This window comes from Tachypleus tridentatus, chromosome 7 (genome assembly GCF_004210375.1).
Source record: "Tachypleus tridentatus isolate NWPU-2018 chromosome 7, ASM421037v1, whole genome shotgun sequence".
NCBI lineage: Eukaryota > Metazoa > Arthropoda > Merostomata > Xiphosura > Limulidae > Tachypleus > Tachypleus tridentatus.
This window is the reverse complement of record NC_134831.1, coordinates 107,242,084-107,258,953: the sequence shown is the minus strand read 5'-3', so window position 1 is coordinate 107,258,953 and position 16,870 is coordinate 107,242,084. Positions and strand designations below refer to the sequence as shown.

The 16,870-nt window shown below is 32.3% G+C and overlaps 1 protein-coding gene across 4 annotated transcripts in view; it reads left to right on the top strand.

Moving 5' to 3' along the window:
* mon2 (Mon2 homolog, regulator of endosome-to-Golgi trafficking) overlaps nt 1–16,870 on the top strand; it is a 130,102-nt gene that overhangs the window by 71,764 nt on the left and 41,468 nt on the right. For all 4 annotated transcript variants that reach the window (XM_076513447.1, XM_076513444.1, XM_076513445.1 and 1 more), the window contains exons 19-21: nt 1,955–2,065; nt 6,750–6,925; nt 14,097–14,259. In XM_076513447.1, coding sequence (XP_076369562.1) covers nt 1,955–2,065; nt 6,750–6,925; nt 14,097–14,259 — 450 coding nt within the window. The remainder of the gene's footprint in view (nt 1–1,954; nt 2,066–6,749; nt 6,926–14,096; nt 14,260–16,870) is intronic.

Below are 16,870 nucleotides of genomic sequence, written 5' to 3'. Positions count from 1 at the left end.
ACGGCTCGTTTTGGTTGAGAAAATAATTTACATAGAAGAGCGAACAACGTTTCGACCTTCCTAGGTCATTTTCAGGTTAACAAAGATAGTTTGCAACTGACCGTTGCCCGATAACTGTCTTAGAGACGAGAGTTTAAATGGGTATGGAATTTTTATAAGACAGTCCACAGCCAAAATGAATAAGAAAGAAAACAAAATACAGTCTGCTTTACTCTAGTGTCCAGTGTTCAGTTATAGCATTCGAATTACGTTTCAATTATATTTGAGCATTGCAAATCAAATAAACACAACATAACCATATAAAACTCCCAGATGCTAAGTAAGGAAACAAATATAAAAAAAACGCAAAATCAAAAAAGCCCTATTTCCCTACTCATACAGCAACTAAAACCAAAATTAAACCAATGTAAAATAACACCTGTATACCTATACTAATTAATTACCTAATATCAACTGCAACGCCCCCTACAATTCCGTACTCGTTTAAACTCTCGTCCCTAAGACAGTTATCCGGCAACGGTCAGTTGCAAACTATCTTTGTTAACCTGAAGATGACCTAGGAAGGTCAAAACGTTGTTCGCTCTTCTATGTAAAATATTTTCTCAACCCAAACGAGCCGTTTTTGCATATAAAGATAGGTCTGTGTGTTTACTTAGGCAACTAGAACTAAACTGAAGTGGTGAGCCCCTGTATGTATATTACTATGGAAAGTTCTAGAACATTCTGAAAGGTTCTTGAAAATTCTTGTAAGTTTGAGAAAATTCTCTCTTAATCTACCTGGAATGTTTTGGAAAATAGGTAAATGTGAAAATTTCATTATCCAGGTCACAAATGCAAAGTGTGAAGAGAAAAATAGGTCTTTTCCATTTACTTTAGGTATAAGCAATTGGGAAATAACACTTTCTGCCCAGAAACAAGAAAAAGTAAAAATTTTGTTTCATAGTGTTATAGAAAAATTATAAATATTTACTGAGAAAAGAAAGTTTAAGCTTTATTTCAGAGATTCCAAAAATAAAATATAAAATTTTGGAGACGAATGTGTTTTCAGTCACTGAACAACAAAGATACCTATATATAAATATTGTATGTATTCACAGACAACTCTTTAGTGAAAATACTTCATTAAAAGTCTGAATTTTTCTCTCTACAAAAGACTCTACTGGGGTCTGGCATGGTGCAGTAGTTAAGGCACTTGTAATCCAGGTTGCGGGTTTGAATCCCTGTCTAACCAAACATACTCATCCTTTCAGCCGTGGGGACATCATGATTTAATGGTCAATCCCACTATTTGTTGATAAAATGGTAGCCCAAGAGTTGGTGGTGGGTGTTGATGACCCTTCCCTCTAATCTTACACTGCTAAATTAGGGACGGCTAGTGCAGATACCCCTCACATACCTGTGCACAAACTTCAAAAACAAACAAATGAAATAAAAGACTTGATCTACCAGAGTTTGGAAAGATATATAAAGTGTATTAATAGTTAGAGGTAAGACACTATAATGACTACAAAATGGTTATGATGTCAGTTGATTCAACTAACCTTGTAGTGATGTAATTAAGAGATTATTTGATGGAGGTATGGTGTATGTTACTGTTTTAGATACCTTTACTAATTTACCTTCAGGAGATAAAAATGGCACTGTAATGTTATAGACACCTTTGAAAATTTTACCTGTTATAGGTTATGGTACATTTTGTTCTTATAGATACCTTTAAATAATCAACTACAGGATGTTATGGTACATTGCAGTGTTGTAGATATATTTAGCAAATCAGTTGCAAGTTAGGAGGAACTGTAATCTTTTAGAACCTCTTGTAGCAGTTATTGGTGTGATGCTTCTTGTTATAAAATATTAGTATGATAATTTGTATTGTATTAAAATAACATTACTATACTTGAACATATTGTTTATCTATGAATATGTTTAAACCTCTGGATAATTCATTTTATAGGTTTCTCAGCATCCTCACATAAGGATGAGAGAATGGGGAGCAGAAGCGGTCACCTACTTAGTGAAAGTGGCTTTGAGCTACAGGTATGAACCACCTCTAAAAGAAAGAAAGGTAATGATATAGACTTTGTTTTCCTTCACTAGAATGTTAAGTTGTTTAAACTACTGTTACATGTTCTTGTCATACAGTAGCTGGTAATGTCTTAAATACTTATGTTGTTTAAACTAGTGTTACTTTATGTACATGTGCTTGTCATACAGTAGCTGGTAATGTCTTAAATACTTATGTTGTTTAAACTAGTGTTACTTTATGTACATGTGCTTGTCATACAGTAGCAGGTAATGTCTTAAATACTTATTTGTTGTTTAAACTAGTGTTACTTTATGTACATGTGCTTGTCATACAGTAGCTGGTAATGTCTTAAATACTTATGTTGTGTAAACTAGTGTTACTTTATGTACTTGTCATACAATAGCTGGTAATGTCTTAAATACTTATGTTGTTTAAACTAGTGTTACTTTATATACATGTTCTTGTCATACAGTAGCTGGTAATGTCTTAAATACTTATGTTGTGTAAACTAGTGTTACTTTATGTACTTGTCATACAATAGCTGGTAATGTCTTAAATACTTATGTTGTGTAAACTAGTGTTGCTTTATGTACATGTGCTTGTCATACAGTAGCTGGTAATGTCTTAAATATTACTTTATATACAATGTACTTGTCATACAGTAGCAGGTAATGTCTTAAATACTATGTTGTTTAAACTAGTGTTACTTTATATACATGTTCTTGTCATAGCTGGTAATGTCTTAAATTTTACTTTATGTACAATGTTCTTGTCATACAGTAGCTGGTAATGTCTTAAAATACTTATGTTGTGTAAACTAGTGTTACTTTATATACAATGTTCTTGTCATACAGTAGCTGGTAATGTCTTAAAATACTTATTTGTTGTTTAAACTAGTGTTACTTTATATACAATGTTCTTGTCATACAGTAGCTGGTAATGTCTTAAAATACTTATTTGTTGTTTAAACTAGTGTTACTTTATGTACATGTACTTGTCATACAGTAGCTGGTAATGTCTTAAAATACTTATGTTGTTTAAACTAGTGTTACTTTATGTACATGTGTTTGTCATACAGTAGCTGGTAATGTCTTAAAATACTTATTTGTTGTTTAAACTAGTGTTACTTTATGTACATGTACTTGTCATACAGTAGCTGGTAATGTCTTAAATACTTATGTTGTTTAAACTAGTGTTACTTTATGTACATGTGCTTGTCATACAGTAGCTGGTAATGTCTTAAAATACTTATTTGTTGTTTAAACTAGTGTTACTTTATGTACATGTACTTGTCATACAGTAGCTGGTAATGTCTTAAATACTTATGTTGTTTAAACTAGTGTTACTTTATGTACATGTACTTGTCATACAGTAGCTGGTAATGTCTTAAATACTTATGTTGTGTAAACTAGTGTTACTTTATGTACTTGTCATACAATAGCTGGTAATGTCTTAAAATACTTATTTGTTGTTTAAACTAGTGTTACTTTATGTACATGTGCTTGTCATACAGTAGCTGGTAATGTCTTAAAATACTTATGTTGTTTAAACTAGTGTTACTTTATGTACATGTACTTGTCATACAGTAGCTGGTAATGTCTTAAAATACTTATTTGTTGTTTAAACTAGTGTTACTTTATGTACAATGTTCTTGTCATACAGTAGCTGGTAATGTCTTAAAATACTTATTTGTTGTTTAAACTAGTGTTACTTTATGTACATGTACTTGTCATACAGTAGCTGGTAATGTCTTAAATACTTATGTTGTTTAAACTAGTGTTACTTTATGTACATGTACTTGTCATACAGTAGCTGGTAATGTCTTAAATACTTATGTTGTTTAAACTAGTGTTACTTTATGTACATGTACTTGTCATACAGTAGCTGGTAATGTCTTAAATACTTATGTTGTTTAAACTAGTGTTGCTTTATGTACATGTAATTGTCATACAGTAGCTGGTAATGTCTTAAATACTTATGTTGTTTAAACTAGTGTTACTTTATATACAATGTACTTGTCATACAGTAGCAGGTAATGTCTTAAATACTTATGTTGTTTAAACTAGTGTTACTTTATATACATGTTCTTGTCATACAATAGCTGGTAATGTCTTAAATACTTAAGTTGTGTAAACTAGTGTTACTTTATGTACAATGTTCTTGTCATACAGTAGCTGGTAATGTCTTAAAATACTTATGTTGTGTAAACTAGTGTTACTTTATATACAATGTTCTTGTCATACAGTAGCTGGTAATGTCTTAAAATACTTATTTGTTGTTTAAACTAGTGTTACTTTATGTACATGTGCTTGTCATACAGTAGCTGGTAATGTCTTAAAATACTTATTTGTTGTTTAAACTAGTGTTACTTTATATACAATGTTCTTGTCATACAGTAGCTGGTAATGTCTTAAAATACTTATTTGTTGTTTAAACTAGTGTTACTTTATGTACATGTACTTGTCATACAGTAGCTGGTAATGTCTTAAAATACTTATGTTGTTTAAACTAGTGTTACTTTATGTACATGTACTTGTCATACAGTAGCTGGTAATGTCTTAAATACTTATGTTGTTTAAACTAGTGTTACTTTATATACATGTTCTTGTCATACAGTAGCTGGTAATGTCTTAAATACTTATGTTGTGTAAACTAGTGTTACTTTATGTACTTGTCATACAATAGCTGGTAATGTCTTAAAATACTTATTTGTTGTTTGAACTAGTGTTACTTTATGTAAATGTACTTGTCATACAGTAGCTGGTAATGTCTTAAATACTTATGTTGTTTAAACTAGTGTTACTTTATGTAAATGTACTTGTCATACAGTAGCTGGTAATGTCTTAAATACTTATGTTGTTTAAACTAGTGTTACTTTATGTAAATGTACTTGTCATACAGTAGCTGGTAATGTCTTAAAATACTTATTTGTTGTTTAAACTAGTGTTACTTTATGTACAATGTTCTTGTCATACAGTAGTTGGTAATATCTTAAAATACTTATGTTGTTTAAACTAATGTTACTTTATATACATGTACTTGTCATACAGTAGCTGGTAATGTCTTAAATACTTAAGTTGTTTGAACTAGTGTTACTTTATATACATGTACTTGTCATACAGTAGCTGGTAATGTCTTAAATACTTATGTTGTTTAAACTAATTTTACTTTATTTACAATGCTTTTCTCATACAGTAGTTGGTAATGTCTTAGAATACTTAAATGTTAAGTTCTTTAAACTGGTGTTACTTTATATACAATGTTCTTGTCAAACAATGGATGGTCATGTCTTGAAATACTTAAATGTTAAGTTGGTTTGTTGCTGGATTTTAGAAGATGTTAATACCATAGAAATTAAAATATTGTGTGTTTCATTCAGTTGCTGTTACTTATTGATTGGTATTTTGTTTAATGTTTCTAAATAAATTATAAAATAGAGAAGTTTAAATTAGACAGCCTTTTTCTGTCTCACATTGCCATCATTGCATATAACACTTTACTCACCTTTCCGTAAATGCTTCACAAAACTCTAAGTACAGACATTCTACAAGTCCTAATGGATACACCTCAAATTATATAATTTAAAATTAACACTTAAAACAAGACCTAGACTGTACAAAAGCAGAATAAGACTGATAAAGTCACAAATCTCTGTTACTGTAGATTTCTAACAAGTCGCTCATTAAGTGGGACAACTGCATGTTTCTGAACACATAAAGTGTGAAAAATCATAGAAATCTTCCATATAAACTCAATAAAACTAAATATTGACTGAATTACAGGTTAGAAATTTATAAACCGTTACATTTCATTTTGAACTGACAGATTGATTGGTCTTTCCTTACTGCATTATATTTAAGAATTGAATTTTTAGACAACATTAGGAACTAAATCACACTTACTCTCCAGTATGCCTTTGGTGATGATAACATACGAAGTTCTAACTGTGGTTTATGCCATTAGAAAGTTCTAATTTCATTCCTTGTCATCATCACATTCACTCTATGGTGCATGCCATCATCATGTGATGCTGTGGTCTCTGTTATTATCACCTTCTCACCATAGTTTGTGCAGTCATTAGATTCTCGAATGTGTAATCATCAGGTTATCACTGTGGCTCATGTCAGTGTGATATAACACTAAATATTTTGATACCAGCATGTCTGAAGATGGATGATGGGAATAATTCAGATGTACTCCCTCATCCAAATGATTCAGAGCATCCAAAATTGTAATCTAACACAAAAACTAGTTTTCAGTTTGCAACCATTTTTTTTCAGTTGGACTTCAGTGCAAGTCATTTAATGTTTGGTTACTATAGACTATTATTCATTGAAAGATGTCTTCAATCTTTGTTGGCAAAACTTTCAGGTTGTTTTATTTTTCCAAAATTAATTCATGATCTGGTTCAGGATCTCAAATTATGTTCTATTTAGTGGTAAGGACAGAAGTACCACTCCCACATTGCCTTGGTTTTATGTGTGTAATGAGTTGCTCAGCAGTGGTTCACTGTTTGAGTGAGGGATCCGTCATTGTCTGTAGAATTTTAGCCACATACAAATATGTTATAGATTTTTTATTATAGCTTTTAGAGTATTGGGGAAATAATCTGTAGATTACTTTATGATAGAGGTTTTTCTTTTTTCAATAAAGATGATAAATCATGTTTCAAAATTTTATGTTTGAAATACTTAGAAAATTTTAATCTTGTTTTAATTTACAGAAATTGCAAGTGATGCTTCTTTCTCCACTTCAAGAACTTTCATCTATTCCTCATCCTGACATTAGACAGAAGCAGATTGACTGTACTCAACAAGTACTACACAGTAATGGAGAATCTCTCTATCATGGCTGGCCACAAATATTGGATGTTATAGGAGCTATTTCTGAAGCTCAGGGGTGAGAATTCCTGCATGTATGTCACACTGTTGAGAAAAAATAGTCTTATTACAGTATCATCTTCCATTCAAGTATATATCATGTTTGTAGATACACATTTAGTACAGTCTCATCTTCCATTCAAGTATATATCATGTTTGTAGATACACATTTAGTACAGTATCATCTTCCATTCAAGTATATATCATGTTTGTAGATACACATTTAGTACAGTATCATCTTCCATTCAAGTATATATCATGTTTGTAGATACACATTTAGTACAGTATCTTTCTTGTCATCAAGTGTTTATACTGTTTGTATATATATATTTAGTACAGTATCTTTCTTGTCATCAAGTGTTTATACTGTTTGTATATACACATTTAGTACAGTATCTTTGTTGTCATCAAGTGTTTATACTGTTTGTATATACACATTTAGTACAGTATCTTTGTTGTCATCAAGTGTTTATACTGTTTGTAGATACACATTTAGTACAGTAGCTTTGTTGTCATCAAGTGTTTATATTGTTTGTATATACATATTTAGTACGTCTTTCTTGTCATCAAGTGTTTATACTGTTTGTATATACATATTTAGTACAGTATCTTTCTTGTCATCAAGTGTTTATACTGTTTGTATATACATATTTAGAACAGTATCTTTGTTGTCATCAAGTGTTTATATTGTTTGTATATACATATTTAGTATGTCTTTCTTGTCATCAAGTGTTTATCTTTTGTATATACTTTTAGTCATCAAGTGTTTATACTGTTTTTATATACATATTTAGTACAGTATCTTTCTTGTCATCAAATGTCATCATATTTAGTGTTTATAAGTGTTTATACTGTTTGTATATACATATTTAGTACAGTATCTTTGTTGTCATCAAGTGTTTATATTGTTTGTATATACATATTTAGTATGTCTTTCTTGTCATCAAGTGTTTATACTGTTTGTATATACATATTTAGTACGTCTTTCTTGTCATCAAGTGTTTATACTGTTTTTATATACATATTTAGTACAGTATCTTTCTTGTCATCAAATGTTTATACTGTTTGTATATACATATTTAGTACGTCTTTCTTGTCATCAAGTGTTTATACTGTTTGTAGATACACATTTAGTACAGTAGCTTTGTTGTCATCAAGTGTTTATATTGTTTGTATATACATATTTAGTACATCTTTCTTGTCATCAAGTGTTTATACTGTTTGTATATACATATTTTGTATGTCTTTCTTGTCATCAAGTGTTTATACTGTTTGTATATACATATTTAGTACGTCTTTCTTGTCATCAAGTGTTTATACTGTTTTTATATACATATTTAGTACAGTATCTTTCTTGTCATCAAGTGTTTATACTGTTTGTATATACATATTTAGTACAGTATCTTTCTTGTCATCAAGTGTATACTGTTTGTATATACACATTTAGTACAGTATCTTTCTTGTCATCAAGTGTTTATACTGTTTGTATATGCACATTTAGTACAGTATCTTTCTTGTCATCAAGTGTTTATACTGTTTGTAGATACACATTTAGTACAGTATCCTTCTTGTCATCAAGTGTGTATACTGTTTGTATATGCACATTTAGTACAGTATCTTTCTTGTCATGCCTACAGACATAGACCTGCCTACTCGACCTATGGAGGTTGATAGATTTTCACCTAATAAAGAAAAAAAAAGTGTTTGCAAACAAAAGGTCTCCCTATCATATTCTTCTTCACAGAAATAAAAACAACCACCTGATCCAGTGGAAGTGGAAATGTTTTAGTTCAGATATAGATGACATTAAGGATTTGGTTGATTCTTACAATCCTATGAGTGTCTCACCTTACAGGAAACATTTCTGAAACCTGCTGATACAGTCACCCTTCAGCAGTTTTCCTTTTACAGAAACAACAGGTTGTTTGATGGACGAGTGCATGGTTGTGTGGCATTGCTTGTTGGTCAGCATGTGCCCACCATGTCTAAGTCATCTCTACACTTTTGTAGGCTGAAGCAATCTGTGTTTCCTTTGGCCATATTATCACTGTTTCTTCTCTCTACCTGAATGCTGAAGAGATCTACAATTAGTCATACCTTGATGCTCTCATTTAGCAGTTACCATTGCCCTTTTAACTATTGGGGAATTTTAATGGACATAAATCCCCTGTGGGTTGGTTCTAGTACTGATGGGAGAGGTTGTTCTATAGAACATATGATCTTGGACCATGACCTGTCTCTGTTCAATACTGGTTTTTGTACTCCTTTTCATGCACCTTGTATGTCTTTTACTGCTATAGATCATTCTTTTTGCTCCTCTTCACTTTTCACTTACTTTTCATGAAGGATCAACAGTAATCCATGGGGCAGTGATAATTTTCCTGTAATTTTGAGAGCGACTGGCCGTTGTCAGTGCCATCCGGCCCATGTGCCTCAAGGGAAGTTGGACCAGGCTAAGTGGCCTTCTTTCACAACTCTCTCAGAACTTTGTCTTGCCATCGTGTGTAAGCTATTGATAAATGACTGTCTGGTAGCAGTAACTAACAGTATTTTCCAAGCAGCTGATCCATGTATTTCTAAAACCTTGACACATTTTCCACAGTATCCTCGTCCTTGGTGGAATTCTGCTTGCCACATGACAAGAAAAGCTCAAAAACAGGCTTGGGATATCTTTCGTAGGTATCCCACATTTTTAAACCCCATTGTGTTTCAGCTGGCCTATGCACATGCTCGGCAGGTCAGACGTCAAAGTCAGAAGGAATCTTGGATTATATACACCTCTAGTATCTCTTTACCACCTGATCCAAAGTCATAATGGACAAGATTTGGAGGTTAGTGGCCAGTGTACTTCTGACCCCTTTTCAATCTTGTGATCCAATGGCCAGGAGGTTGCTGATGCCGAGAGTATTACCAATACTCTCGGCAAAAAGTTTTGCTTGTGCATCTAGCACTTCTTCTTCATCCCACGTTTTCTCAGCCATCAAGACATGGGCAGAGCAGTTGCTTCCTTTCTTTCGAGCTCATCATCTTTATAACTATAATTGTCCCTTTATGTTGGTGGAACTCAAGTTTGCTCTTCCTTGGTCTGACAGTACATTAGTTGGACTTGATGATATTCGTTATGAGTTGTTGCACCATCTCTCTACTGCTTCTCTTGCTGTTCTTCTGGTTGTTTTTCACTGGATCTGGCAGGAGAATGTTTTCCAATGCTATTGTACTCCCTTTTCCTAAACCTGGGAAGGATCCCAAGATTCTTTTGAACTACTATCAAATTGGTTTCATGAGCTGTTTCTGTGAGATCTTAGAGAGGATGTTTAATGCTCATCTTGTTTGATTTGAGGAACCAAAGACAGCACTCTACCATGGACCACCTGATTCGACTTGAAACATCAATCATGGAAACCTTCCTCAAGCGACAACATCTTGTTTCTGTATTTTATTACCTTGAAAAAGCTTATGATGCAACATGAATGTATAGTATCGTGTGATACCTCCACTTGTATGGGTTGCATGGCAACTTACCAATTTTTATTAAACATTTTTAAATGAACTGGCAATACCAGGTCTGTATGAATTTGACACTTTCCCATTCTTTTCCACAGGAACTTGAAGTTCCTCAGGGCTGTGTCTTGAGTGTCACACTTTTCATTATAAAGATTAATACCATCAGTGGACAACTACCCCCTACAGTTGCAAATGGTCTTTTTGTTGATGATTTCCACATTTTGTGTCAGTCATCAAACATGAGGTATATTGAGCAGCAACTACAGACTGCCCTCAATCATTTATTGAAGTGGACCACAGCAAACAGTTTTAACCTTTCTCTTTCCAAAACTGTTTGCATGCACTTTTGTCGTCAACAGGGTATTCAGCCTGATCTTGAATTCCGTATTAGTGAAGTTGTGCTTCCTGTGGTTGCTGAGACAAAGTTCTTAAAGCTTATCTTTGACCATAAACTGACCTTTATTCCACACATCAAGCAGCTACGTATGCAATGTACATGGGAACTGAACATCTTCCATGTCCTATCTTCCACCTCTTGGGTGGATCGATGCTCCATGCTAAAATTTATTGTGCACGTATTCAATCAAAACTGAACTATGGGTCTCTGTTCTATGGCTCTGCCAGGACCTTGGTCTTGAAAATGTTGGACACTATTCACCATCAGGGGCCTTCCACACTTCTGTATTCCAGAGTTTCTACACGGAATCCCATGAACCCCTTCTATACCTTTGTCATTTGAAACTGTCTTTAATGTATGCTTCAAACTTTGATCTTTACCACAGCATCCTAGGTGGGGTTGTGTTTTCCTTCCTCACTAGGCCACACTTTTTCATAACAGACAGTCTGCTATTGTTTCTTTTTGTCTTCATATCCAAGTGTAGTTGGATAAATTGGATCTATCTTTGGATGATACAGTGATATCCACAGATCAGCCCACCCTACCATGACTAATCACTATCCCCAAATGTGACCTTTCTTTTCAGTCATCTGAAGAAGGCAGGTACTCCTGATTGGAAGCATCACCTTCTGATTGCTGAACATATTTCGAACCATCCATCCATTCCCATTTATATGGATGGTTTAAATCAGGTGACTCTGTGGGCTCTGCAATGGTTTGCCATGATTTGGTTGTTGCACGAAGAATCATCTCTGTAGTTTCTGTGTTCGCTGCTGAATTTTACACCACTTTTCTTTTTGTGGAACACATAGAAGCTATGCAGTACACAAACTGTACTATTTATACTGATTCACTTTGATCTCTGTATTCCTGGAATCACTTCACATCAGTTTTCACCCTATTCTTGTCGATATTCAAAACCAACTGGCCCATTTCTCTCTATCATGTACTTCTGTCAAGTTTTTCTAGTTCTTAGTTTTGTGCCTGGTTTTAAATAAATTTGGTATTAACTGGAATGTCATATTTTGTTACTAGATTTTGCCAAATGTTGCTTATTTTTCTGTTGATATCAGGAATATATGGTATGCAGCAGTATATGGTTTAGTGATTTTTTAATTCGTGGAGTATATTTACTTTTGTTAGTTGATTTTGCTTTCTGTCTAGGTGTGTGCATATAATGTTTTCTACGGTTTGTGGAGGAAACTTGTTGATGTTGAAGAAGTATTGTTTTATTTTGTTTAATTTGTCATTAATTTTGTCTTGTGAGCATAGTTTTATGACTGTGTTTATTTGGTGTCTTAGTATATTGAATTTTTGTTTTGTTTCATGTGCTGAGCTCCAAGGAATATATAGTCCAGTATGAGTGATTTTTCGGTGGATCCCTGTTTTAAATTGTGTATCGGTTCTTGTAATTTTGAGCTTAAGAAATGATATTTGATTACTTTTTTCCTGTTCACATGTGAAGTCAATGTTGGGCTGTATAGAGCTAATGTGATTGAAAAAATTAACTGTGTGTTCTGTAGATGGGAAAAAAAGAGGCCTCGTTCACCAGATTGTCTAGTTTCTGGCAAACCTAAAAGGACTAAAACTGTGAATCAAAAATTTAGGAAAGAGTATAGTGCAAAATATCCGGTTATTGCATCAAAAGTCAGTGACAGTCATGTGTTTTGTACAATTTATCACATTGATTTTTCTGTGACGCATGGCGGGATAAACGATTGTTCCAGACATATAAAATCGTCATTTCACCAACAAAAGGCTGAGGCAAAAACAAAAATGATGCAGGTAACGACATTTGTGAGTAAGAACTTAGAATATGAAACTATAAATGCAGAATTGATGTTCACGCAATTTGTCATTGCTCATAATTTACCCTTAGCTGTAGCCGATCATGCAGGACATCTATTCAGAAAAATGTTCCCAGAGTCTGATATAGCGAAAAAATATGGCTGTCCTAGAACCAAAACTACAGCCATTGTACAAATGTTGAGTTGTGAAGATAACAAAATGATTTCAAGCATACTTACTAACAGTGTTTACAGTTTAGCCACAGATGGATTCACAGACATGGATGATTCAAAACTGTATCCTGTCATAAATGAGCAATCTATAGCAGTAATAAATAATAATAGTTATAATAATAATATAATAATAAACAGCTTAGAGACATTGGTCAGGCCTAGTAGCTGCAAATGATAAATGGCTCTGTCTACAATCATTAGTGTCAGTCATTTGAAATAATTGGCATCTCTGAGTATCATCTTTGTGTTTAACAATATGTTTATTCGGGCAGAACCCTTATGGCATGCCTCTGGTACAAGTATATGGGAATTCTAAAAAGGATGAGTATTCTCACCTCAGATCATTCACTTGTCAACAAGGATCAGTGAATTTTTACCATAATGGTGTAATTTACATTTTGTAATGGGATAGATGAATTAACACCTTATATGGAAAGAATGGTGATATATTCTTTTGTACTAACACTTTTACACAATACTGTACATTTTATTATATTGTTACTGACAACTTTGATTTTATCACACTTATATTGTATCCATGGATTGTGTGTACAGTATCATACAAAATGTTGTACCTAGAAAATTAATACTTAATACATTGTAAAATGGTCTTCCTGTGAAGAAGATTTTAAGAATCAGTTTTAAGATTTTACCTGAACACCTAAGCATAGTATATATATATATATATATATTTAACCATTTCTAAATTAAAGTATCCCTAATACCTTTTCACATACATTCTTACCATTGGCTACATTGTATTTGAAATGAGGTGCTTACAATAGTACTTGAAAAAAAAAAATTCATGGAAAACCTGATGACCTTCATGATGTCTCTATACTCTTTCTATATATATTACTTGTGCAGTTACACCATCACTTCCAGTTTGAAGACAGGTAGAGTGTTTTCAGAGCTATTACTTTAACTAAAAGTGATATTTGCTGTCAACAAAACAAAGCAACACTCAATGTCAAGGTTTACTTTTGTAAATAAACAGTGTTTCTTTCTCAGTCAGAATATTACTTGATTATATGTTTCAATTAAGAGAAATTAATTATGAATATCTTAATTTTTTGAAACATTATACAAAATTAACAAAAGGAAAGGGTGGAAAAAGAGCATTTATCATATTGTACTTAATCTACACTAAATATGTTGAATTTCTCTACTAAATAAATCCTAGGAAAATTTAATGTTGAGAAAAACCAAACTACATTAAGTAATTGGAAACAAATAAGTAATTAATGTGCCATTTTTGTACCATTCAGAGAGTCACTGATTCGCTCAGCTTTCCAGTGCCTTCAACTTGTTGTTGCTGACTTCCTTCCCATCATGCCCTGTACTTGCCTTCAGCTTTGTGCAGATACAGCTGCAAAGTTTGGTTCACAGAATCAAGAGCTCAATGTGTCTTTAACTGCTGTGGGGTTGTTAGTAAGTCACCCAATTAGCCCTTGTATGATATGTGTAACACAAATTTGTAAAATATCAGTAGCTTTATATATATCACATCTTTACAGTATCTGTAATAGTTATTATGCATCACACATCTTTAACGTATCAGATGTTTTATATATATATCACACACATAGAAATATTTCTAGCAGTTATATGTATATATATCACATCTTTACAATATCTGTAATAGTTATTGTACATCACATATCTTTAAAATATCAGATGTTTTATATATATATCATACATCTTTAAATGAAATACCTGTAGCAGTTATATATTAATACCACATCTTTACAGTATTTGTAGTAGTTATACATCTAACATCTTTAAAATATCAGTATATATATATATATATATATATCATACATCTTTAAATGAAATATTTGTAGCAGTTATATAAATCACATTTTACAATAACTGTAGCAGTTATATATGTATCACATCTCTACAAATCTGTAGCAGTTCTATATCACAACTGTACAATATCTGTAGCAGTTATATATATATCACATCTTTACAATATCTGTAGTAGTTTTATATATACATATCTATATATCTCAACTTTACAATGTGTGTAATAGTTATATACACTGCTGGCCAAAATTGTAAGGCAAATGAACATAAAGAAAAAATATGCATTTTGCATTGTTAGACTCAACCACTTATTTGAGTAGAGCTCTGAAAGTTGAAAATAAGGAAAGGGAAAATAAAATTAAAAAACTTTTCTAGCATTTAATCGTGAAAATGTGAACACTATGAAATTAGCCTAAATACTAGCTGGTCAAAAGTTTAAGACCATACTGAAATACGTAACAAAATTTAGTCATTTGTGTTCAAGCATTAGCATTGTCAACATCTCCCACTGACATCTCCTGTGTTACACTGGGTAAAAACATGGCAAAGGCTAAAAGGTTGACAGAGTTTGAAGGTGGCAGAATTGTCATGCTTCAAAAGCAAGGGCTCTCTCAAAATGCATTGCTGGTGAGATTGGGCATAGTAAAACTGCTTTTGCAAATTTCTCAAAAGACCTTGAGGGACACGGAACAAGAATTTCAAGTGGTTAGCTCAAGAAAATGTCGCTGGTGTTGTGCAGGAGGATCTTATGGGTTGTGGATGGCAAGTCTGTAGAAATGGACGTCAATTCTAAACAGTGCATGATCTTTGTGAAGCCATCTTCATCACTTGAAATAACATTTCAGCCAGCCTTCTGCAAACGCTTATATCGATCATGCCAAAGCAAATGTTTGCAGTTATTTGCAATGATGGCCATGCAATTCACTACTGAGACCTCTTGTTGGGCATTTTCTACCCTATTTAGGACTTCTTTTTGGTGTGGTCTTACTCTTTTGACCAGCTAGTATTTGGACTAATTTCATAGTGTTCACATTTTCCCTATTAAATGCCAAAAAAAGTTTTTTTTTGTACTTTTCCTTTTCTTATTTTCATCTTTCGAAGCTTTACTCAAATAAGTGGTTGAGTCTAACAACGCAAAATGCATATTTTGTCTTTATGTTCATTGGCCTTAAGATTTTGGCTAGCAGTGTATATCACATCTTTACAATATCTTTAATTGCTATATATATATATATCACATCTTTAAATGAAATATCTCTAGCATTTATATATATGTATCTTTACAATATCTGTGGCAGTTATATATCTTTACAGTATCTTGTAGTTTTATATATATATATCACACATTTAAAATATCTATAATAATTGCTTACATGCATAATATTTTGAGATTATTAATTATTTTACCGAGACTGACCTTAACTGATCTAAAGACATCCTTTTAGTTACTTTTGTAATAAAAATAAAGAATACACAATAAAAAAGTATTTACTTGGTTTTTTTTTTCTTTTCTGTTTACTGTCAATGACACTTAACTTTACTTTTTTATTCTAATTTTTTGTGATGCACTAAGTAATTTTTATTTACTGAAATAATGCATCAGTGAACATGGAATAATAACATACAATAGGCAAACAATTTCATTTAATTGTCACAATTTTACTGTTTAACTTCACAAATGAAGCTTGTTACTAAAAACGAAACTGACAATTCTCTTTTCAGAGAACAATGTAATATATCACTTGATAGACTATTGGCTATACATTAAGACAGAACTACCAATAAAGTAGAGGATGTTACACAAGGGGTGTGGTCAGAATGATCTCATATTTTATTTAATGGTTCTGTAACAAACAGGATTAGAGACTATAAAAATTATGGTTTGTCTGAGTGACAATCATATATTGAATAATTTACATTAAATTTTGTCCTTATTAGAAGGATGGTGAATAACTTGGAGAAGATAGGATACCTAAAGAAGTGTGATATTTCTTATTATATATTGAATAATTTACATTAAATTTTGTCCTTATTAGAAGGACGGTTAATAACTTGGAGAAGATAGGATAACTAAAGAAATGTGACGTTTCACATTATAAATTGAATAATTTACATTAAATTTTGTCCTTTTTAGAAGGACGGTGAATAACTTGGAGAAGATAGGATAACTAAAGAAATGTGACGTTTCACATTATAAATTGAATAATTTACATTAAATTTTGTCCTTATTAGA